Source organism: Pseudopodoces humilis, chromosome 3, assembly GCF_049639895.1.
Source record: "Pseudopodoces humilis isolate 2021_Gansu_Grassland_sample_001 chromosome 3, ASM4963989v1, whole genome shotgun sequence".
NCBI classification, from domain to species: Eukaryota; Metazoa; Chordata; class Aves; order Passeriformes; family Paridae; genus Pseudopodoces; species Pseudopodoces humilis.
In genome coordinates this window covers 45,394,468-45,420,753 of record NC_142202.1, presented here as the reverse complement: position 1 = coordinate 45,420,753, position 26,286 = coordinate 45,394,468, and the positions used below count along the sequence as shown (strand labels likewise).

Genomic DNA, 26,286 nt, shown 5'->3' with positions numbered 1-26,286 from the left:
GCAACAACTTCAAAGTGGGGGGAGGATGTCGTGACATGGGCTATCCTCTTTTTTCAACAGCTTCCTACTTAACCCTGGAACAAGTTCACGACTTAATAATTATTTCCTCCTCCTTCTCCCACTTCTAAATGTGCAAGTACAACTCATTAATCCCAAGTATGCATCAGACTTACAAAAGCTCCTTAAAAATTATTCTCAAATAGCATTTCCTATACTTTGATGTATACATAAGAGAAAAGTTTTTATTTTCATTTACTGCAATTACTAATATTGTGAATATCTGGGTTTTAAGAGACATAACTTTAAGTTTGCCATAACTTAATCTTTCATCTCTTCCCTGAAGAACTGCCTGTTCTTCTGCAATTAAGTTACCCTCTGTGAATCCCACACTACTCTAGCTTCTTTTGTTACGTGTAGTACATGCACAGAAATTTCTGCAGGTAGTGCAGCAAACTTTCATAAATCATTTTTATCAGCTATTTCTAGAAAGCAGTGATACAGCCTTTTAAATCAAATTATTAGTGTTTTGTAACCTGAGTTTGTACTCAAATATTTTATGAAGCAGAATTTATCTTGAGTCATCAGCTACCTAAAGAATTTTAAAAGTATTTGTTATATCAGCAAGGCACAGATAAATTCTTTACTTCTTCTTAGTAGTTCATACCATTAAAATACTTCAGTTGAAAATTACATTAATTTTATTTAGTTTTACTATCAGCTCATTATTAATTGTGGGCTTAAAACAGTACACTGACAAAGGATGTAATTAATACACATTTTGGTTTTGCTATCTAGATGAAAACCACCATGTAACTAAAGATGCAATTAAAACACAGGGAATAGTTTAACACATTGTGTGGCCTTCTCTGCAGTTTTTTTTAGGAATGACTGACACACACAGTATAAAGCTCCTATAGGCAGGGCTATGAACACATTTATTAATATTGTCCAATGCTTGCCTGGTGAAAAATCTCCTTCTGGAACAGACATAAAAGAAACTTCTTTTTAAAAAGACTCCTACAGTTTCATTTTGGCAGAACCTACAGAGAACCCTGTCATGCAGCTAAGGAGGAGGACTGCTGAAAAGGAAGAAGAGGAGGCCAATTTGACAGGGAGAGGGGACAGGAGAGACCATGAGCTAAGAACTAACATGGTGTCAGTTTGAGTTTCAACACTCCCCCAACATACTTCATTTTTGTAGGAAGGAATGGCAGAGACCACCCACCCTGGCCTGGGATCACTCCCCTTTGCCTGATCAGGAGCTGTAGGCACAAGACACCCTGGTGCCTTAGGGCACTGAGGAAGAAAACAAGGCCTTTCATCCCACAGTCGTCACAGCAGCTTCAGGCCAGCAAGGATAATTAGTAGATTGCTTTTGCCATCCTGGCTGAAGTTGACTCACAAACCCAAAACACCAAGTTTGGTAATCTCAGCTGAGGTCTCCTTTGCATGGCTATTTATATCAGGCATGTGGCATGGTCAGAAACTCGCGATATTCAGCCAGGGTGGTATTATTAGAACAAACATGGGGGCGAACTCCACTGGTTTTTCAGTTCTGCCTTTAGCTGTACAGTTTACAAATGCTGAGTGAAAGCAGGGTGGATGTGTTTGCATTCTGTTCACAGTGCATGTTCATTTGAAAACTGGCACCTACAGAAGCCTGACAATCAAATGAAAGAACTTTGTAGGAGGGCTTAACAGGCTGTGCCCTGACAAGGCCATGATAAACTGAGGGCACAGGAATCGGTTTCTCCAAGTGACTGAGAACACGTGCTGCTGTTTCTGTAAGGAAACCACGCTCCTCAACTAATTAATGGAGTTATTTCTTCTCTTGTTCCTCATTTTAAGACCCTGAATCCACTTTTTCAAGGCACACTCAGGTAACCAGACAAAGATTTAAAAAGCAAAATTAATGAAACCCAGTCACAGTTACTAGTAAACAAATCCTTTCAGAAAAGGCATGGTCTCAAAGGCCTCTCACTATTCCCCTCATTTTCTGAATATGATTTGTGTTTTAAGAAGCAGAAATTAATTGAAAGGGTGTATAACTTTCACATTGTTAAACAAGAAAACAGAAGATTCACAAAAGATGCAGAAATACTTGGAAAAAAAAAAAAAAGTGAGTTTTAGGGGTTTTTTTTGAGAAATGACCTGACCTTGATAGCACCCTAATGACAAAATAAGCTGCACTAGATTCTTCCCAGGAGTAACAGCAGCACTGAAACAGACCTGGTAATGAAGGGGCAGATTTAAGAGTAGTATTCCCTCCTGACAGCCATAAAATATATGTGCCTCAAAACTTAATCTCCAGGCTGCTGGCCTGACTTAGAAGAAAAAAATCAGTAACCAAAGTAAATTACTCACAAGAACTAAACCAAGAGTTGTTTACAAAGCATTTACATTTTCCATCACCTCTTACATCTAGAACCTGTGGTAATAGTATTTAGAAAAGCACTGCAAAAAATATTTTATGCATTCTAAACTTGTCAGTCTTTCAAGCAAAATAGCCTTCCGTGGTACAATTATGAAATTCTTTTGCTTCACAATTTACCTTAGCTCTGGAGACAAGAATAAAAATTTGTCTTACCCAAAATGTCAACTGAAAATTTAAAATAACAAAGCTTTAAAGGAATTGTGCTTGATAAAACATTTGCATAATAACAAGTAGTAATTATTCCAAACAGATTCTCCCAATGACAAGTTTTGCAGGCAAATGTGAAGATTTTCCCAGTGTGTGATGCCATGTGTGAAGGGCTAAAGCAACGGCACAACTTTTGAACCCCTCTGCTTGTAAATAATGTAACTGTTAGACCACTGTTAGACAGCAGAGACCTCCTGCTGTCAGCTGCACTCACTGAACTGGTTTCCACTGACTTCAGGAAAATGTATCAATAAACAAACCAAGCTGAGCAAGTCAAACTTTGACCCCATTCACACAATCAAATTTTCAGACTAATAAGGCACTCTGATTCCAAATATAAGAATATGGAAGGGTGCCAGAGAGGAGAGATTCCAAGCATTAAATTGATCAGGAGAAGTGCAATTATCAAAAACAAAGCAGAGAGGATTTCAAATTTCACATATTTCAGGAACAAATCATCTTTTATATTAAGAACATTTTACTCTATTTTTTGGCAATCTAAACGAGTGTTCTACTGAGAAACCGTTCCCACTACAAAAATCAGCTGCTCAGCAAGGACATATCACAAGTCCCTTGACATGGAGAGAGGCAGGGGGAAGGGAGATCCATTTAGAAATTATTTTTGTAAGTCATTAAAGGATGAGCCATTCTAAAAGATTCAGTTAAGAACACACTTATGCAACTACTTTAAAAACCCCATAGCAGCTTCTAAAATTTCGGGTTCATGGTACAAGTGTATATTAATTTTGACATTATCTTCTCAGATTATTGCACACATTTTATTGTTGCCATTTAAAGGATTCTAATAGGATAACACCATCTTTATTAAACTGTTGATACAAGATGATTCTTTTATCATCAATTCAGATGAAGACATTACAGAAAGTACATAGCTATTAATAGATTGCAATAAACTATTAAAAGAACATCTTCCTTACAATACTGGTCTTTTGTTTACAATTAGAGACGAAAAAAAGGAGGGGGTTCTGTAACAATATTTTACTAAATTAGCATTTAAATAATACTTGAGGCACTTTTCAGAAATTATGAAAGCTATGAACAACTAGCACACTCAGCTAAATCTGAAGAATATGTCTACAATATTAACTGTTACATATGACAGTACTATTTGCTTTTAAAATCCAGTTTTCTAGAAGGTTAAAAACTCTCAGAGTCAGATCCAATCTTTCTGGCTGTCTGTAGCAGCAAATATGCTGCCATCACAATTTTCACATACAAATGATTGTTTATGTATGAATTAAGCTTCACAACATTTACTGTAAGGTAGGAAGTGCCAATAGCCTTTATACAGAATATACAGACTGTGACTTGCTGAAAGGAAGAGGAAGCATGAAGCAGACAACTCCATGGGCTCTGTCATCCCATTTCATAATACATATCTCTGATACTACTCCAGAAGATTCTGTTATTCTGATAGTTCTACCATTGAGAACAATGAGTGTTCCCAAGCACAAGACTAAACACTCAGCAGATGATTTTTAAAAAGGAGATCTGTTAAACTTCAGTTGTTCTTGATCACTCAGTATAAAACATTTTGCGACTTTGCAGAAAAATCCCATATTTCTGTCCCTGGACTTGCCAGAACACACTAAAATAACAGAAGCTAAATTCTGTTCTATGCATATCCACAGCCATGGGAAATTCTTGCCTCTGATTTCAAAATCTTCCAGAGAACAGGACAGCTTTGCAGTTTCCCTGTCTCACCCTACACCTAGGTTCTCTGCTAGAGTCTTTGTGAAAAAATAAAAAGAAATAAAAGTATGCTGCTGTGACTGAGAAACTAAATACATTTATGGTCCCAAGCCAAGGGTACCAGGCAGATTTGATTTGAAATATTAAGTTCCTTGATTAAAAATTTAAGACAATCAGACAAGCTATTGGGGTGGATGGAAGAAAGCTGTTTCCAGTGGGAAGAATTTTCTTGTTCCTTCTGGCAAATGGACCATCAAAAAAGGAAGTTTAGCCACAAATATCACAGTTGTTCAGTATCATATCCCAAAATGGGTTCCAGCCACTTCTCCACCTCTGCCACAGACAAATTTTTTCTCAGTGCATAATCTTCTACCTGCAAAGGGACCACAAAATGTGATGCAGATCTTTAAACTCCAGATTTATATGTTTACACAATTTTGAGACATCTGCTCATAAGATGATTTTGAATGCTCTAACATTACTACAGTTGACAGTGTAAGTTACCTGATCTTTGCATATCTTGCCAACAGCGAAATATTTGGAATTAGGACTGGAAAAGTAGAGGCCAGAAACCGCAGAAGCAGGTATCATTGCCAGTGATTCTGTGAGACCAATTCCTGGAAAAGAGAATGAGGATTTTCTTATTCTTTGAATTAAGAATAAGCACAAATTCAGAACCTTTTTTTATGCTGGGAAGCTTCAAGCAAACTCAAAAAAACCAAGCAGCCTTCAGATGAGCTAAGACCAAACCCTTTTTCCACTTGTTAACCATTAAGAAAACCTCAGACATACTGCACTTTCATTACAATTACAGTAGAGTAACTCTGCCATTTGAAGGAAAAAACTTGGACATTTTGGCAAATGAAGTTTTGAAGCACAGGAGGGTATTTTTGGAATTATGGAAGTACCAGTGAAACTTCTGACATGCAAAATATCAGAGAAAAAGAAATTTAACAAATCCCTTTTTAAGAATTACTATCTCAAGGTTCCTGTGGACCAGGAAATATTTTGCTGAATTGGCTTTTTTTTCTGTTTCTATCTGGAATGCCTTCTTAAAACGATAAGGATGCCATAATTTTTTTCTGTGCAGCAGAACCCTGTTTGCATGTGATCTGCTAATTAGGGACACAACTCCTCCACCAAAAGCACTGGCAGCATTTTGCAAATTCTTCACTGAATGAGGCAAAATAAGTGGGAATAAAATAGGGAAGACAGAAATTCCCAGAAGCACTTCAGTTTAGTATTTTATGTAGTTCTGCAGCACTCAGTTTTTTCTTTGGTTGGAATTTTGATTTCACATAACAAGCAGTTTAAGAATCTTAGTAAAGCAGAGTTACCTGTTGTTTCCTCAATGTTTGCAAGTTTCCACATGGTGAGTTTTTCTGTATGGTCAGGCTGGCTAGGATATCCAGGGGCAGGGCGAATTCCCTCATATTTAATTTTGCGCAGGCCAGAGAGATCCAGCTGCTCACTACTACTGTAGGCCCAGAATTCCCTTCGAACTCTTTCATGAAGTTCTTCAGCAAATGCCTTGGAATAGAATTAGAAAATTTTTTTTAATTTTCACTTTGTACAGACTGATGGAACAGCTGTTTGATTAAGATGAACAATGATAGATGCTTTCTCACATTTCCATTTTTAAGAGAGCTCTTAACATAGATGAGACACTTGAAAGAATTAAAATTCGCATGAAACATTTATTTTGCTAAATAAAGTATTTTAGTTACTTCTCTTATTGGTAGAGAGTGGTTTTTTGATTGTCATGCTTTAAAGAGGTAAAGACGTGGACAATTAACCCAAAAAGACAAAATTCAATAACATATGGTAGCAACACTTCATTATAGAACTAAAGTAATTCAGTCTTGACAATCTGGGTGTCTCACACAGGTCTAGCTATGGAAGGCCACATCATTCTTGCCTCCATGCTAAGATCAGATACAAGCGTGAGCTGCTGCTCCTTTCAGCAGAGGACCTTTCCTCTAGCTCAAAGTCAGCAACAGCTTTTCTGAACTGCTCCTGCAGCTTACATGATTTTCCCAGCAACAGTTGCCCTTCAGGAACAATTTCCATTTCAGTAAATATATTTGGATAATAGTAATACCAACAACAACAACAACTACTACTACTACTACTACTAATTTCTGAAACCCCGCTATAGCTTGAAATCCCCAGCTAGAGCTACCCCCACTTGCATTGAACCCAAGTGGCTCTAAGTGCTGAAAGTTGCAAGGAAAGACACAATGAAACCTCATACCTCTGCCAGCCGATCACCGAGAGCCTTCACCATTATGATGTTGTATTCATCATCCTGTTTCCTAAATTCACTGCATAAATCATCTACACCAAAGCAGGCCACAGCAAACAGGCCTAAGTAGTCACAAATGCCAGAATCCAGTGGTGCTATGAAGTCAGAGAGGCAGTAATATGGATCTGTGCAGGCAGAGTCCTTTTCAGCCTAAAGTAACAAAATCAATGAGATATATCAGAACATTTTAAAATACAGCATTAGTGCACTATTAAACTATAGACCAGTATTTTTAAGACTAAAGGGCTTAGGGCATTTCTAACAAACACCAACTAGTCTTTGAGCCATGGTATTTTTGCTATAGTTAAATTAGAAGAAAACCACCTCTCTTACTCTTGAGGGTGTTTGGACCACTGAAGAACAAAACACCAAAGAAGAGAAATGCAGCGCTGAACACACATTCCGCTTCTATTTACAGCTACTAAGACTTAACAGCTTATACTGCAAAAAATTATTACAGAGTAAGGAACACTCTTATGCCAACAACTGGGTATGAGGAGGAATATTTCATCTCTACCCCTAACAGATTCCACATTTGTTAACAAAACTGATGGTTGATGTGCAAACTGAAGAATTCTTCAGCAACTCCCACTGTAGAATGGTTATGAGTGTATAAACACTCCTAGTTTCTTACGTTACAAACAATGTGCTCAGTAATCCAGACAAAACACCGCCCATGATACATACTTTCTACTAATCACACACAAACAAAATGTATGTGCTGCTACTAGAAAGTTGAATCCTAAGCAAAGTTCAAGTGGGTTTATATAAAAGGAAGTGGCCCAGTGGAAAAAGACCTGGAGGTGCTGATCAATACCCAGCTGAACACAAACCAGCAGAGCGCCCAAGTGGCCAATAAGGCTAGTGGCTCCCTTGCCTGCATCAGAAACAGTGTGGCCAGCAGGACTAGAGAAGTGATTCTTCCCCTGTACCTGCCACCAGTGAGGCTGCATTTGAATACTGTGTTCAGTTTTGGATCCCCAACTGAACACTCAGGTGCAGAAGCAAGTCCAGAGACACGCAATGAAGCTCGTAACGTTTCTGGAGCACTCATCCTATGACAAGTGGCTGAGGGAGCTGGGGAAAACAAGAGAGATTGCTCTCTACAACTACCTCAACAGAGGTTGTTGCCAGGTGGGGGGGCTGGTCTCTTCTCCCAGGTAACAACTGACAGAACAAGATGACACAGTCTTAAGCTGTGCTAGGGGAGGTGTAGGTTGGACATTTGGAGGAAATTCTTCACAGAAAGTGTGATTAGATACTGTAACAGACTGCCCAAGGAGGTGGTGGAGTCGCTATCCCCAGAGGTATTTGAGGAACAACTGGACATGGCACTCAGTGCCATGGTCTAGTTGACATGGAGTTGTTCAATCACAGGTTGGACTCAATCTCAGAGGTCTTTTCCAACCTAATTGATTCTGTGAAACAGGGAATTATACTGCTCATTGGATCCTTTTCCAAAATGGAAGAAAGATAACAGATAACAAAAAAAGATAACAAAAAGAAATCTCGAATCCTATCAGTATATTCATTGTGGAAGCATGATTGCTATTTAAGAGGTGGCACAGTACTTGCAAATCTACCCAACTTACAGAGAGAGGAAAGTTATTTAACGGCTATCTCTTAGCTGAAGATTCATTTTATCTTATGACAATATTTTAGCAATGCATTTCACCCATTCCCAACTGCATCTTAAAAGCAAATAAAACACTCCCACCCCTGAAAAACAAAGAAAAATTGTCTATTAACCTACAAGGTTACAGAAAGTACCATAAAAGTAAAGAAATATCCTTTTTCTCCACAGGTTAAACTTATGATAATTTTGAAGTTCATTTGCAATTATTAGAACTAAGGAAAATATTACATGCATCTCTAACTTTTGGATTTATATCACATCCTTAATTAGTGCCAATGTCATGGAGAGAACTCTGTCTACTGAAAGGAACATTTTATATAAGAAATAGAAGACAGTTATTCTCTTCTACTTTTGCTCTGCTGAAAACTCTCCTGAGTTACTGTATAAATCAGATGAAGAGATGCAGCTAAAATACATGGAGTCCAGAAGAACAGTATGCACAGAGTTTCATGACCTTAACCTTTGAGAGACGCCTGAATAACTGGGATAAAGAGGGTAAAAAAGGTTAAGGAAAATAAGAGTATTCCAATAATAAAAAGCATTACAATAACAACATCAAATCAGATATTTTCCTGGGGAAAAGCCAGGAAACAAAAGAGTGGTAAAACTGATTTACATGGGATATCAAAATGTTTAACTAAGCCGTAAGTCTCTGAAACATCTGTGACAGTGAGCTTGTTGAGACCATTTTATATTAACACCTGTCATGGACTGTCAAGATGTACTAGATCCATCTCAGGGAACTGCAACAGATAAATTTAAGAGCCAGGTACTTCTTAGTACAGTTCTGCAAAATTGGCACACGACTGCACTCACAGAGTATTGTACTCGAGAAATGTAGATAGTTTCATTTTTTTTCTGCCAATATTTGAAGACTGAATATATGAACTATGAAGATGCCAAATCAGAAGATAGGGAATAAGGAGAGACAGAGTGTCTTGCAAATTCAATCTACAAAATTAAATGCAAATCTAAGTATGATTCTCTCCATCAAAATTAGCTGCAACTAATTCTAAATGGACCCTTCATATAGTGAATTTTACAAAAAAAATTAAAGCTATCAGAAGCACTTGTCTCCATTGAGCTTTATTTTCCAGTTTTTTTAAATTCTAACTGGGTTTAAACATTAACACATTCAAGTAGAATTTTTCATCTAAAGTAGAATCCAGGGATATTAGAGAACTAAGGTTCATTAGGTTCTAATTTAGCAACACAAGAGTCATGTGATTAATTTGCACAACGCACTGCTTTAGAACATCATAAAACTGAGACCTAAAATGCACATCGTATCTGAAGATGTCAAACTTATAAAGCATTTTGTACAATTATTACAATGCAAAATACTACAAATACTACAATACAAAGACCTGGCTCATCACTAACAGGATCTTGTTATTACTGTAAGAAATGACAAGACAACTGCTGCAGAGAGATTACAACTATTTTCTACAGATTTTAATAGGGCACTTCTACTACATTCCTGAAATACAGGGGGGAAAAAAGAGTCACTTAACAAATGTGCTGTCACTGTACCTGTTGCCTCAATCCATAAAATTTTGCTACTGGTTCTGAAGATCCCACTGCCTCTTCTACAGCATACAAGTAGATATCATCTTGAACACTTCGAGCTGGCCAGAACCCCACCACACCTCTGGCTTGTAATTTCTTTTCATTAATCAATGTTTTCAGTAGATCTTGAGCATCATTATAAACTCTCTTTGCTTCTTCACCTATTAAAAACAAAGAAACTGCCTTAGAGAAGGCATGTTTTCATGATTGGCTAAATAGGTTTAAGAATTGTTTGAATAGTGATTCATTTTTCACATAATTGTCCAATGACTGCAACGATTTGTCACTACAGCAAATAGGAAGACTGCAGTGTGATCATAGGGCTGTAACAACATATATTTTAGGGAAAAAAAACCCAAACAAAGCACAAAATGTTTCAGCCAGCACCTAGTAGAGACAGAGAACACAGAATAAAATGAGAAAGAAACCCAGTGTGCACACCTACATTCCCACAGTGCAGCAGACCCAGAACATTGCTCTCAGTGTCACCCTTGCCGTTTTATCACGTATTTCAAAGCCCACCGAACAACTCCAAAAGGAGCTTGCCATCTTCACCCACAACAGGAACACAGATACATTAAGTGCTCTGTTGCCATTTTTTGTTAATAAAATACCTCCCTGTGCTTTGGCAGGTGAATGCTAAATAAGATGGCTGAGCATTTTTCCACACTTAATTTTCAGCCTCACATAGCAACACTTGGCTCACTAAGCGCTGCTTCGAACAAATTATTTCAGTGACATTCTTTGCACATATTTCTACTATTCTTATGTGTTTCAAAAGATTTGGAATCTTACTGCAGCATATTGGGCCCATTAGGATTAGTTATATGAAGTAAATGCAGTTTCAATACCCACCTACAGTTTTATCATTAAAGATCTTAGGGAAACTCCGGTTGGGATACTTTCCTCTAAGTTGCCAGACGTCAAAGAAGGGTTTCCAGTCAATGTACTCCACCAGCCTCCCCAGGTCATAATCCTCAAAGACTTTTGTGCCGATGAATTTTGGTTTAACTGTAGCAATCAGAAGCATAATCCAACATGATGAAAATAATTTAAAATTGCTTTAACATTCACAGTGTAACTGATGTTCAACAACCTCCACCCCTGCAAATGACCTCTTCCAAACTATCCTAAAATTCTCATAGACATATTTTCCCAAGTCATACCATACTCCACAGTTACAATGTAACAAAAGAAGAAAAAAAGCATAAAAGGCCTATAAAGCCGAAATAGAAAAATTAAGGTCATTTGTTCTTCCACATAAATCAATACGTTTTAGCTGTTGGACTTTGGAATTTATTTAATTGATCAGAATATTGGCTTAGACACAAGACCAAAAAAACTTACACAGCTTATCAATCCCTAACATACTTCATGGGTACACACCTTCCATATTTACCAATTCCTTTCTATACACAAACATGTACTATGACACTGCAGAATATTTCTGTGCATTTTTATGTAATTTCTAAGAATTTTTGCAGCCATCACACATGTTCAGATGCATACACACAAGTGAAAAAGCAAGATGGATCTGTGTAAAGCCACAAGCTTTGAACTTGTTTTGTCTGTTCAATACTTCATAACACATTAAGATAAGTTATTGAAAATTAGTATCTTGTTGAGTCTTGTAAATGAAAGGACAGAAAGCAGTTTAATGTCACTGCAGGATGCAACCTGAATGCTGTTTATACTTCTAGTATAATTTAAAAAAAAACAAAACAGTACAAAAACTGATGGGGGAAGGGTAGGAAAGAGTGTAAGGAAGAATTTGATAAAAATGCCGTGTTACAGCATGTACAGTAAGGTGTGCAATGCAATGAGCCAGGCAGACACTGTTTTTAAAAGCCATCATTAGTGTTTTCTTTGTTTATATGTTGTGATGGGTAACTCATAGTTTTGGGATTTTTTTTTCAGTTATCTTTATAAATATTAATTATTTTTTAAATTGGCTGCAAAAAAGCAGAAGCAGAATGTTCAAATTAATGCAAAAAATCATTGTTGAGACAGGTACCAACTGACTTAATCTTTTACATTTCTATATTCTGAAGTTTAAAGTATAATTTAATTAAAAAATATGTGTAAAATAAACATACAAAATAAAATAAAGGCACAGAAACCACAAACAACAACATATAGCTGACCTGGTATATTGCCTGATAACCAATTATTATGGAAACCTTTTCTTCTAGCTTGCTGTAGAGACAAGTATCTTCTTTCCTATATAGACATAAAGGTTAATTTCAGAACACCACATTTCAGACACATAAACTGTAACTGTGGACTTCATGGTAGAGTTTTACTCAAAATATTCTTCAGGATAAATCTAACAACAGATAATTTCAGTCTCAACAACTCCCAGTTCTCAAGTGTAAAGTAAGATTACATCACATTATTTTTGCCTGTAGAATTCTAATGAAACTGGCCTACAAGATTTCTGGCTCCTCTCAACTACACCAGAAGTTCCTTTATTACTTCAAAATACACTAAAATACAGGCAGAGAAAGACATTCTCCTACTGCTCTGATCACTCACCTAAACAAGACTAAGACATTAGGAAAGCATGGTGGTTTAAAATTCTCAATACAGTGTGGTTCAGTACCAGCAAAAGCTACCAGTACCATTTTCACTACTCCAGCTGAAGCTCCACATATCCTGCTACTGCATCAGGAGAGCACTGGTCTCCTGTAGGTTGATTAAGATGACATGATTGCCAGCTCCATGGAGGTTCTAGATACCACAGATCAGCCATTGAGGAGAATCAAGAATTTGCCAAGAATGTGTTAAGACTACTGCAGAAGGCCTTATAGGCTAGAAAATTTGATTTCATAAGCACTTCTGGAAGTTTTCAATCCATCCTACTGCAAGTTTTAAACCAAAACATAAGGTCTTCATAAGGAGCTGAACAGCAAGAGTAACATCGAAAAGCAAGTGCCAACCACTTCAAACAAGAAGATAATAAATTACATTTGTACCTTGAGAGACTCATAGTGCTCTTGTCTAATTTCTTCATATTCCTCTAATATTTCTTCAAAGAAATCATCCTTTATGCTATCGTCTAAGAGCTGGGAGCACTGAAAAAAGGAAGAAAAAAGCACTAAGTACATAGTGTAACACACTATGGAAAGGACAAAGTGCAAATTTCAGACTAGGCAACCTGTCCTTCAGACTCTCTTGGTAACACTAAACTAAGCCTTACCAATAATCAGCAACCTACATTCAAACTGGACATGTTTAGACTGCAATTATTACTGAGATCTCTGCCCTGCTACACAGGTAACATTAGCAGTGCCAAGTCTAGCTCTGGAAAGAGGAGAATGCTCCCAAACTTCAGAGACTGAAGCGTCACAGAAGCAACACACAGCTTGACCTACTCTTTACCACCACATATTTGCCAGTTAAGACCACCCATTTCTCTGAAAGAGAATCCATCCCAAAAAACTCCAGACACACGTTTCTCAGTACGAATGTTGCTAACTAACTTCAGAAATATATCCAAATTAGCCATAATAGCAGTTCACACAACTCCATCAGTCTTCACTACAAAACAACAGTCAAGGACGCACAGTGAATGTCACCCTCACTAGACTAATGGACATTCAAATAAAAGTGCCCAGTGACAGTAACTGTCAAAAGCCAATTGAGAACCACGTGGCAGCACAAAACAGCTGAAGCAAGTGTAATTTAGAAACTTGTCTCTGATGTGCCCCTTTTAATTTTCTGCCACAACATTAAGCCTCAGAGGAAAGGATGGAAGGGACAACAGAAAAACAGGGCATAGACAAGAAACTATAATTTAGAACTTACAACCACAACACTCTTGGATGCATCCAGGACATGAACTACAGGTGCGCTATATCGTGGGGCAATTTTAACAGCTGTGTGTGTTCTTCAATGAAAAAGAAAAAGAGTGAGCATTTTACAACTAAAGCAAAAATACAACAAAACAAAAAAAGACCAAGCAACCCACCAACAAAAAAAGCAGACAAAATCCCCAGTGAAATAAATCCTAACTTAATGCATAGAACTTCAAAAGAAGAAATTCATTCAGCCATCTGCTAGCTATGAATCATTAAACACAGATTTCAATAACAGGTATATAATCACTTTTCTTCAAAGTGTATCAGAGAACACTTCATAAATAATGTGCCAACTCACAATCCCTCAATGTCTTACCAGCTGAATGAAAATCAGCAACTCATTAGTTTTAAGTCTCAGAAATCAGTAAGAATTTTCCAAACTAAGCCTACCAAGAACTAACAACTTCTTTAATCCTTTTTGCTCATCTTACATTTTTTCCTCCCACACGCTAAATTTTGGGTCTGTGGATTAGCATTAACCTAATTCAGTGATGATTATTCAATTTCTCAAAATCAGAGGCCTAAGTCCTCTATACAGCTGAGGAACAAATTCTGCCAGTGGTCAATAAATATTACAAACTTGCACCCTGAAGATGCAGTGAATTTTGCATTGTAACTACAGGTGCAATGAGGACAGAACCTTCTCTTCACAGCCTGTCAAATTATGAGACTACTTGCTGAAACCACAAAATACGGACTCTAATAGGTCTGCTACAATATATGCTGCTCTGATAAAGAATGCAACACTGCTAACAGTTTCTAGTGATGTAAGAATGAGCTCTGCTCAGAGTCCTACCAAAACTCTGCAAGCAAGTGTAGGAACAAAGATCTTATAGGCCTTATAATTTGCTTTCTTGTAATGCTAAGGTCAAACAACATTTCTAAAATTAAATTTAATTAGAACCCAGGAAGCAATCTTCCCTAACAAAAGTAAGATCCCTTTTTCTTCAGGTTCTGTCAAATATTTAAAGCACTTGGACATGGAGGTTTACTTATGACTGTGCAACACAGCTGTGTAAATAACTGTCCAGCATCCCCCTGAATTTGCTTCTAGGAGACGCATTTTTACCTTAGCAGCTCTGTTTTTTACAAAAAGCTATCTCTACTGTTTTGATAGGAACAGGCAAAGGAAACAAAAGCAGACACGATTCTAAAATGGCACTATATCAACCACTACATGGTAACTCTTGTGTATTTTTTAAAGTAAATTTTATGGCAATGAGAATACCACCATTATTTCTCAGCACCTTAATTTACCAAAGTAGCATAATAAGAATGCAAAAATCATCACTACTGTAGATTATGAAGAAACTGTATTGTATGGATGTCGCCCTGAAACTTAAAGCCTTCTGATAATGTTTTCATAGTTTTAGTTACTTTCCCATGGAAGTCCTATAAACATAAGTTGTTTATCACATTCCTTCTAAGAAACATCTTTTGATGGACATTTCTCATGACCAGTGTGCTTGGGAAGGTGGTAACTTAATTATCCAATCCCTGGTCATTGTTGAGAATTTATAAATTCTAGAGTCAGAGGATAAAAGATGTTTTTTTGTTCTGACACTGAGAGTGTTCATGTGATTCATTCTGTGTCTCTTAGCGACATATGGATTCTGGAGACTAAATCCAGCCTCTCTCTCTTTCAAACTAACCTCACTATACATTCTTCCAAGTACTCATGATCTCCTTATTCCAAATAATAATACCTATTTATTACAGTGAAAAAAAATGCAGATGGTTCTTCACCAGCAACCTCTGACATATACACAACCTTAAAGAATACACATAGGAGATTAAATTTAAGACTAGGAAGGCAATGTTAAATATATATTAAAAATCCAATCTTCCATAAAGAGCACCTTTACTGGACATATATTTTATAGACACTGCATAGTTTCTGGGCATATGTATATATTTACATATAGTTCACATGAATAAAATCAATTTTTGCACTCAAAAGTATACGTATATTCTTTAGTAATTTCCATATTAAAGGAAAAAAAATAGTGCTGCTTCCCTGTTAGTGACATTACTCTCTGTGAATAAATTCTGCAGAATTGTTTGATGCTGGTTATTTGACATCAATTATTAGGCCACATTGCCCTGGGTGAAAACACTGAGAAGATCTGAAAAGGCTCTCTGAAGACCTCCACTTAGAATAAAGCCTTCCCTCGACAACCTGTGTTTTATGTTTTTCTTACTAAGAAAAACCCTCCATGTTTGTTCTCAGTATCAAAGCAATAAGAAGAGGCTCATATGGACAAGGAGAAAAGGGATACAGCGAACTTTGCATTATACATGCAGGAACAATAAAGGCAGATAGTGACCCTACTCTCCATTGTCTGTCAAATTATGAGATGATTTGCTAAAGCCAAAAATACAGAATACAGTATATGTTGCTCTGATAAAAAAACCAACACTGTTCACAGCTTTTAGTTACACAAAAATGACCTCTAGAGTCTTCTGAGCTGTCACCTCCTCGAGTATACTGTACACAAACCAGTTAGCAAAGCGTGACCCACGGCTGTTATACATGCCCAGAACACATCTGCGGTAATCCTAATACTAGGTGTCACTGAGCTGTCAACACGGTCTTCAGAAAATCACAGCAGCTGTATTATTTCATTTGGACAGACCTGAGAGAACAAGATTTTAACAGCTCAGTCTATCAAAATCAACACAGTAAATACTTTAAGGCAAGCAGTGGGGCTTTATCCCCTACCAGCCTGCTTGAGCAGCACTGGAGGCTCAACGCAGTCATCACCACATTGAACAGTGATCCAGGAAAACACAGTAACGTCCTTAAAGATAATAGCTCCCTGATGTCAACATGGCCATTTCTAGTCTCAAAATCCTGCATTTTTAGAATGCTTTGGTGAATCAAAATAGATCATTCAACCCCTTAGAAGAACAGAACTACATTTATTTGCATATGTACGAGAACTTTTAGAGAAAACACGGTATTTCCACATATAATATACACTTTAAAAATTAAACGTTTAAGAAGTCTATTATTTGTTATGTAACTAACTACATTTTACCTCGATAATCTAGGACTTCTGAAAAAAGAAATAAATCAATCTTAGGGTGAATACATATCAGTATGTGTGTTGCAGAAAAATGAGAGAAAGGGGGAAAGAAATGGCTACACAATTTCTTTTTCACTAATTAACACTGTTTGCATGTAAGTTGCCCATCTTCCCAACTGAGATATCTTACTTAGAAGTAGTTGCTCCTCCAATGAGCAAAGGAATCTTTATTGCCAATCTCTCCATTTCCTTGGCGACAAAAATCATCTCATCCAAAGATGGGGTGATGAGACCAGACAGGCCAATTATATCTATTGCAAATTTACAAACACACATGCACAAAACTTTTAGCCAATCCATTCTAGAAAGGCACAGAAATTAGTACAGAAAAGTTTATTTCATACATCAAGTAGCTTCATGCATCAGACAGAAAATAATGAGACAAAAAGCAAGACAGTCACTAATCTAGAAGGGAAGTTTGACCCAATTAGAAAGTAGAAGCTCTCCAAGAATGATAATGATTCCAAATCCCTAGTTTAAGATATTTCTCAGTTTTCACAGTTGCTGAACACCTACTGCTCTATGTTCAGCAATAAATAATCAGCACTTTTGATTAGCAAGCTCCAAGTCTCAGAAGCTCAGCACTGAGGAGGGAAATGAGACAGAACAATTATAAATTCTGCTCCTAGAAACAGCAAATGCTTTCAAACTTCACCACCTGTGTTCCACACAATTTGTCTTTTCCAAGATACAGTAGACTGTTCCAAAGCAACTGCAAGTTGTTTCAGAAAGTTCATGATTTATTAGATCAATTCACTCCTGATCTCACACTCACTGATCTAGCAGGCTGAATGCCAAGTTCTTTTACTGATTTAAGACCCAACAAGAAGTTACTTAAACCTTTTCAAGGCTCCATTCATCCATCTGTAAAACAAATACTACAACACCTCTCCTGCAGTTGTCCTTTTGATACAGGGTTTCAGCTCCTCAAACTAAGTTTCACAGAAGTGCCAAATGCTAAATAATTAATATGGTTAAAGCAGAAGTTCTGATTTCTCTGAAGATAATCTGATCAAATCATAGACAGTATATGAATGCAATAAATAGCAATAAAAAATGTGATTTAAAAATCAAACAATTCAGAAGTACTAATGAAGTCTCTATACCTGCTTTGTTCTCAACAGCAGCTCTTAATATCTTATCACATGGAGTCATGACTCCTAAATCAATAACTCTGTGAAAAGAAAGGAGATGACACAAGATCCTTTAAATAACAAATCAAATTTTTGCTACAGGGCAAATACATTCCTCTTGCTGTAAATAACTGACCTAAAAATTGAAGTTAAGACTGACAGATTTTTGATTCTTTCTCAAGACCATTTGGGAATTTTTATATAGGAAATACCTCTAGGTCTGGTAAAATTTTCAGTAAGAGTTCCAGATGGCATAATAGCTTAGAAAATGCAAGTGGAAAGAGGAGCCTTTTCTTTAAAATAAATTTCTGTGGTTGTACTAAGTCTGGCTGAGATGAGTTAATTCTCTTCTCAGCAGCTGGTATGGTTTTAGATCTGTGGCCAAAACAATATTGATAATTAAAGTTTAACTATTGATGAGCAATGCTTTCACAGAATCAGGGCTTTTTCTGTTTCTTACTTTAGCCCCTCAAGGAACAGACTGTGAGTAGACACAACTAGGCAGATGACCCAAACTAACCAAAGAAATTTTCCATGGCAAATGAAGTCCAGCTCAGCAATAAAAAGGGAGAGTGAGTGACTTAGCAGGAGTTAGCCATATTTTGCTCAGTAACCAGCAGGACACCAGTCAATCCACAGGAGGTAAAAAGGGGATTGCCTTTGCATCACTTTTCTTTCTTTCTTTTTCCATTTTTCCTTCAGTTACTAAACTTTTCTCCACCCACCATCTATCTATCTTTCTATCTTCCTTTCTTCCTTCCTTTCCTCCTTTTCTCTTTCCCAGCTCACTGAGGTTAACTGAGTGGAAGTGAGTGAATGGATATGTGCTGCTGAGCCACCTACCAGCCTACCCACAGCAGTGGCATTTCTGAAGGTATCTGGATAACACAAAAATGTTTTGTGGATATCTTATCTTACATCAGGAATCTAAGATGATTCACATCAAGCTTGTTTGCCTCATTAAAGCATACATTTTATGAAATGGGACATTGAACTTCCCTTTGTTAGTATTTTATTCCTATTAACCCTAAAAATTGCCAAGGTTTTTATTTTTTCAAGTAAACCACCCCAGCATGCTGATTTCATTCAGCCTCACTCATACTCATGTTTACAGAGAACACTATGGCTTCCTTTCAGTAAGTCTAAATAAAGCTCAAGAAAGCCTGAATCCAATCAACAGAATATCGAGAGGAAATTAAATTGAATATATTGCATATATACAGCACTGCTACTGACTTCAACACTTTGTGTTTTAAAATAAAGGGATAATTTTGGCTCTTTTTAGAGCAAATGACAACCCAAAGTCAAAACTAAACTAAAGAAATGAACAGTAATACAGAGTTCCAAAACCAATTCAGCTTTGCACAATGTCTGATCCTTGAAAAGAACACTGATGGAAACGTGACCATTCATTCCAACACTTGCAAACTCTTCTCCACGTACACAGGCCATGAAAGACCTGACTTTTTTTGAAGTTCTACATTTTGAAGTTCAGAGACAATGAGAATCTCATCTCTTATTTAAGAAAACATACCTCAGCAAGTTTTTAAAACCCCATAGTTAACAAACAACATGAACAACACACTACAAGATTAATTTAAATCTTACAAGACTATTTTTTCCAACACAACCCACATATAGTATTGCCTACTGCAACTGTCATATCTGATATCTTCAGACATTATAAAAAAAAAATCAGTTATTATATTTAACTGATATAAAACAAATACAAAAAATCATGTTCTCATCTATATTCCAGTTGATGTTAAACTGCAGAATCACCTCAGATGTCAACAGGAAAAGCAGTATTCAAGGAGGAAGCAATACTTCCTCTTGCCTCCCCATTTAGTAAATAGCTGCTATGATCTGTGTTCCCAATCACAACCTGGGGAACAGAGGACAATTCCCAAGAAATGTCCAGCTCTGTTGTCACCACAGCTGCAGCTACAGAGGTACTAATTACTGACACTTCTACAGCTGTGTTCCCAGCTACTTAGTCTCTCTTTACCTGAAGTTGTTGCAGCCCAGAACAACTCCCACAATGTTCTTGCCGATATCATGTACATCTCCCTTCACAGTTGCCAGTACTATTGTACCCTGGTAGGGATCCTGGAGGTTGAAGAAGTAGCAAGAGTTAAATTACTCAGAAGACTTGGTATGTTTGAACACATCCTTCAACAGTGCAATCCTAATCCATGACCCAGACTTCTATTATAATACAAGTGACTGCAAAGTGTAGCACAGATAATACAGTAAGTATTAAAAACCATCTTAAAAGATCCAGGTAATGGAAACTTGTACATGAATTATTCTTACAAAATGCATGGATGCTACTCCAAAATCTGTGTTTGAAAAAAGAAAATAGCAGATAAAACCATTTCCAACCAGGATAGCATTTTTTGCAGTGCAATAACTGAACTCCTAAGGTACTTCTGCTCCAAATATACACCTTGCCAATAAAGAGATTAAATATTTAGAACAAAAGGGTATGAATACTTATAATTACGTCTGTTTTTGCATCAAGATCAACCTTTTGATGCAATGCTGAGAAGAATGGGATATTAGTAAACTTAGAAGCTAAATTAGAGGAATTAGCAAAAGTAGAAAAGGCTTATTTTTATGCAACACAAATAACAAGGAAGTTTTCAGTGCAGTGATCAGGCTGCTTCAGACTACCCAAGCTGAACAAACAGGCTGCAGAAGGATCAACTTGAAGAAAGGAAGCTGTTCTGTCACAAGCAGGTCCTAGGCTAGATGGCATTCAGTCTGACAAAGGGTGCTGCCACCACGACAACAGTGGAACTTCCCACAGCAGCTCTCCACCAGGACACAGGACTTGGCAATACCTTTTTAGTTGTATAATCACTGCCGTCATTTGGAACAGCTCCAGGCTATAACAGTAGTACGTCTGAGTTACTGCAGCATCAGATGCCAGTAAGCAACTACATAAATTGCACAGAATTTAAACAAAGCGGAAGCCTAAGCATATTCTACATGAAACTACAAAATATTTTTCCAGACAGTATCTCATCTCCTTTGCACATGGCAGAACTGGATGACTGAATCCTTCTATGAAGGATGTTATATTTCTGGACATATAGAGTAGCTCTCTATTTCATGAGCCTACATTGCTTTTGTAGGTGCAATATTACAATTTTAAAAATCTTGATATATTACCAAGAGCAATACTAGTATTTCCTGTGGTTCTAACACACTTGTTGAATAAAATCCCTAGGTGCCCACCAATGTTGCTGTTTACTAAAATCTAGTATCTCCCCAAGTGTTTCTGTTTTACAGAAGGCCAGAGAGCAGAGGAGGCAAAATGGAGGTCTGTAAGTCAGCCATCTCAGTACATCAACAGAAAATTTTGCAGCTGAAAATATACTGCTGGAATGAAAGAGAAAAATAGGGAAAGAGATTAATCAAGGACTGGGAGAAGAACAAAACATGCTTCCCCACATTAGGTATCATATCTAATCATACCTAATAATTACTGAAGTTTTAATTAGTGATTGATACCAAAAAAAACCTGGATTTGTACATAAGAAAAATCTGCTGGGTAGCAAACAACGCGGGCAACAACACATACCACTTTAAATAAACCCTATTTAAGGCACACTTATTTCAATTGTCTTAGGCAAGGAGGTCCTCAAGTTCTGGGCATACATCCAAAGGCCTTTTTTTTTCATTTTTGATAGAGATCTACAGCCACAGTTATTTATCCTCAAATGTAACTATCAACACTTTGCATTTCCCGGCAGTCTGTGACTAAAACTGTCCTGGAGGGTACAGTGGCCTGGGTAACATCAGACAGATCAGTTACCAGAGTCTATAAATTGTTTTCCTTCAAGCCAATGTACTTTGGAAATAGATGCAGCTCTTTTATCTCTTTCATTGATTGTCTATACAGTGGCATGTCTTTTTAAGAGGAACTACATCCCTTGCCCAGCAGAAGGCAAAGCAGGATGACAGAAACCCTGCCTTTTCCCTCCTGCTCTCCTCAGCTACACAGAACATCTCACTCACTCTCTTAGAGTGTTTGCTATCTTTTTTAGAACCTCTCAAATTCCACTTCACTTCTTTTTAGCCAGAGAATTAAGTGCCAGAGGGTTCACAGAAGATTCTAATCCAATGCTCATGGAATCAATGGGGTAGTGATTTTAAACAATCAGAACAAAACAGAGGGTGTCAAATACCAGCAGTGTTATCTGCATTAAAAGAGAACAGCATGAGCTGGAGAGAGATGATGAAAGGTGATTCGTGACAGCCAGAGAACAGATTCTCTTGAGATACAGGAGAGAAGACACCTTCACATCCAGAAAAAGTAAAGGAGAAGAGACAAGGCATCCTCCTCCTTTCATTAAGATCAATCAGGTTTAATTATCAGGCCATTTTTCTTTCCAAATTATTTGCTGTATTTGTTACATTTATGCTGGACAATCACACAACAGATGCACAGCAAATACATTGTAAGATTTCAAGGGAAGAATTAGGAACCATTAAAAATTTTAAAGGCAAGTTAGAGAGTTCACCAAGGGCAAAAGTATTAGAAACGAGTAGCAAAATCCATCATAAAGTTAGAATAAATAAACCAGAATTAAATGCATGTAAAAATACAAGAAATTGGTAACATTGACATAGAAGGCCTACAAAGGCTCATTGGCATCATTCAGAAAACTTTGTGAGCTTAGGCACACACAAAGAAGATTTCCACAAAATCTCCACTTTATGAACTTCAAACCTACTTCAAATTATGCCAAGATGGTCAGTTTCCATACGACTGCATCAACTTTCCAGCATAATAAATGTAAATAGCAATAAATAATTTCTGTATTTGTCATAGCATTCTACGAAAGAACTACAGCACAAAGGCCTGTATCTTGCCTCTTCTTCTGTGCTGCCTTGCTTGGCTCTCCTTTCCTCTCTTTCTTTTTCCATATAGGGAATAAGGTGGCCAACTGCTTTCTTCATAACTCGAGCAGACTTTATCACCTGCACAGATAAAGGTAGGGGCAGAATAAACAATAAAGACAAGGTATAGGAATAACCTCAGTTTTCTTTTAGCTTTCTCATTCAGGCAATAAATGAAACTTCATTTGCAGCCCCAGGCGCCAGTATTCAGATCATTCTGTGGCAGCAGGCTGCACACCTTACTGGGCTAAGGCTCCACACACAACACTTTCTTCCACAGTGCAGCCTCCCAGACCACTCACAACAGAACCAAAAGCCACAGACGAGCCCCGACTTGGAAGGTACTTAACACAGCAAATTTTATTTGGGCTTTTTTTCTCTCTTGCGTTTTTTCATGGGGTCAGACTTAAAACTGCATTTCAAATAAAGAAAAACACTCAGGAAGAACAGAAACAAACATCCAGGACAATCATACATAAAGAAAGTCAAGTTCCAAAGTAAAAAAAGAAAATGGCTGCTTCTCAGCAGTACCTGAATTTTTACAATTCCTGTGCTGTATCTGAAAAAACAGCCAGTACATAAAGTTTTGGCTACATTTTACAATGCTAGGTTTTGTAAAGTAGGAAAATATATGACATTATTTTCTCATTACCTGAGGCAGAAACATCTTTCCAGCCCCAAAAAGATCGCCAACAATTTTCATGCCATTCATCAAAGGCCCTTCAATTACATTTAGAGGTCTAGGATATTTTTCCTGATTTAATCTTGCTTCTTCTGTATCTGCAGTGACATACTTCTCAATGCCCTAAGGGAAAAAAAAAAGAAGTTTTTAAACTTTCATTTAGTTGCCTCATCCCCAGAAAAATCCCACAATGAAAGTACAAATAGATACTGTAGATACTGACAGTCTTTAAAAATACCTCACTGAAATACATGCATTGAAAATAGGTTTGCATAGGAATCAAAACACCACAGCTGTTAGGCAGATAAAGTTATTCACAGCATGTCCCCATTATCAGATTTGTTCATTTTTCTTAACCATGTCATCAGAGAAACCCAACACTCATAGGTTGCTTCCACAGGGCAAGTGTCACTCAGTGCAGTACTACTAATGGATCAAAAAAGCCCTAGGAAGTAAAAGGAATGTGTTCCAAAGTAAGTGTATGTTTCTACCAACATCAGTGGGATAAAATATTAAGGGTCAAAGACTTCAACTTCTGAAGCTTAAAGACACACCTCTACAGTTTTCTCTGTTATTGAAGTTAAATAGATCACTTGATTTATTATTCATTGTTAATCAATAGCTTGTGAAAAAATGGTAGCCGAAGAACTTTTAAAACCTAAACTTAAAATATGTCCCTTAAGGTCTGAGCTGAGATCATGCCTCTGAGGGCTGATGGGTAGGACAGTTTTCTGCACAGATTCACCTTTATGAGAGCGTATTCCAGCCTTTCCTCCACAGAGCCTTTACGCCACTCATCAGTCTGTACAACTTTTTTTCCTCCTTGGGCATGATTCTGAAAAGAAAAGACATCCATAGGAGCTTGCAAGCATAAGAAGTACAATTATGGACTTCACTTTCAGAAAAAAAAGGATAGTTCCAAGTACTGACTCATAAAATAATTTTAGACTATTCAAAAGGTTTATATACATGCAAATCATGTTGCAAAGACCTGTGATGTAATACAGGCACCCAGGGAGTCTACATCCCAGTAGGTACACACCTCAGTGAAAAGGTAAACAAAATAATATTTTTTAAAACAGAGAGAGCAGTTTGACAATTTTTATGCTCGTAAAAATGATGACATGACTAATCCTAAGGGATTTACTTCTGGGAACATGTTTTAAATTGATTCCTGGCCCACACATTACATTTAATTTTAAAATTCTAATTAATTTGGCACTAATTCCGTTTCTGATGGAAAAGGTTATGTTATTCTGTACCACAGATGTGTTTTCAATCAGTCAGCCTACAAAACTACTGTTTGTCACACACACAGACTGCCCCAAACTACCACATATGCTCTTTGTCTCACACTCATACTCCCATTGGCTATGAACACAGAGGCTAAAAGGGCTTCATAGTGCAAGAAAGTTCACAAGCACAACCCCAGGAAGGCTTATAGAAGAGCACCTTATCCATTAATTCAGCCAACACACTTCAGGCAAGTAATTTCTTTTCCTTACTCAGTTATTAGACATAATATGACATCTCTCAGGCCTTATGAACTTCCTATACTTTTGAGTGCCCAACAGCAAGTTTTTAAAGATAACGCCACAGAAACAAGACCTCACTCATGGGAACAGAAAACAGAACAAGTTTTCAATCATGCTTATACAAATATTAGCTAATTTCACAGCTTCTTGTTGCCTAATCGTATTCCTCTCATACGTCTAGATTGTAAAGGGAATGAAAGAAGGAATAAAATGTTACCGGGAGACAAGATAGAGATGTACTGATTTTTAATTATATTAAAAACCTGACTGGACATGTCCCTGAGCAGCCTGGTCTTGGTTGGCCCCTGATTTGAGTAGAAGGCTTGTAGTAGATGATCTCCAGAAGTCTCTATCCACCTCAGGAATCACTTTATGTGATTCACTGAAAAGACACCAAGTGCTTTTCAACCTCTGGCCAGACAGTTTAACAAGGGAACCACACCAGCCTAAAAATAACCCATGACACTGTAAGGTGGACATGCAGGAATAACAGTGTTTGAGAATGTCTGCAATTATGTCATGGCAAATGGTTTTTAATTTCAAACTTCAAATGAAGACTGATTCCCTAAATCTGCAAGGATTAAGTTCCTCTTTTTTGCCACTAGACTATTTTACTCCCTCAGTAAAACTACCACCATGAATAAAAGCAGATTTTCCAACAATGGTTTCCCAAACCTGTAGACCTAGTACTCATCATCCACTTTCATTTCTACTTTTAAGGCTTCACTTAAATTCACATTCAGTCTTCTGCAGGAACACTGCTCAAGTAACCCCTTTCTAACTCTCCCTTTATTTTCCTTCGTCTTTATGCAATCTTGAATACCCCAATGACAAAGGGATTAAACAGACAAGATCACTCCCACATAAATTGCTTGGACACCAAGCACAAGGGATAGTCTTCCTGTACTAGTTTTTAACATGCTGTCACTGTTACTATAAAGTATTCACTACCACAGGGCAAAATACAAACCAAGTGAAGCACAGAAATATTGCTTCCAGGAGCTACAAAACAGGCATGCAAATCTTGTGCACTTGAATCTAAGAGCCACCTAACTCAGAGAGATTTTTGCTGTATCTTCCATTCAGAAAAGAATTTCACCAGTTACCTTATGGACAATGTGTAGTCCTTGTCCTTTACCACCACCATCACTAAAACATCTCAAAACATTAAACAGCTGGTTCTCAAGCTTCGACCTTGAAGTTACACGAATT

General features: G+C 37.2%; 1 protein-coding gene across 3 annotated transcripts in view; it reads right to left on the bottom strand.

The window, feature by feature from the left end:
- Window positions 1–3,245: 3,245 nt before the first annotated feature.
- Window positions 3,246–26,286, bottom strand: part of MTR (5-methyltetrahydrofolate-homocysteine methyltransferase) — a 50,013-nt gene continuing 26,972 nt past the window's right edge. For all 3 annotated transcript variants that reach the window (XM_088053460.1, XM_014248337.2, XM_088053461.1), the window contains exons 19-33: window positions 24,285–24,374; window positions 23,510–23,662; window positions 22,831–22,938; window positions 19,955–20,055; window positions 17,920–17,987; window positions 16,944–17,064; window positions 13,672–13,753; window positions 12,840–12,938; window positions 12,009–12,084; window positions 10,720–10,875; window positions 9,829–10,025; window positions 6,609–6,809; window positions 5,692–5,884; window positions 4,859–4,971; window positions 3,246–4,727 (exon numbers count right to left, since the gene is read on the bottom strand). In XM_088053460.1, coding sequence (XP_087909586.1) covers window positions 4,635–4,727; window positions 4,859–4,971; window positions 5,692–5,884; window positions 6,609–6,809; window positions 9,829–10,025; window positions 10,720–10,875; window positions 12,009–12,084; window positions 12,840–12,938; window positions 13,672–13,753; window positions 16,944–17,064; window positions 17,920–17,987; window positions 19,955–20,055; window positions 22,831–22,938; window positions 23,510–23,662; window positions 24,285–24,374 — 1,851 coding nt within the window. In that variant the 3' untranslated portion in view covers window positions 3,246–4,634. The remainder of the gene's footprint in view (window positions 4,728–4,858; window positions 4,972–5,691; window positions 5,885–6,608; window positions 6,810–9,828; window positions 10,026–10,719; window positions 10,876–12,008; window positions 12,085–12,839; window positions 12,939–13,671; window positions 13,754–16,943; window positions 17,065–17,919; window positions 17,988–19,954; window positions 20,056–22,830; window positions 22,939–23,509; window positions 23,663–24,284; window positions 24,375–26,286) is intronic.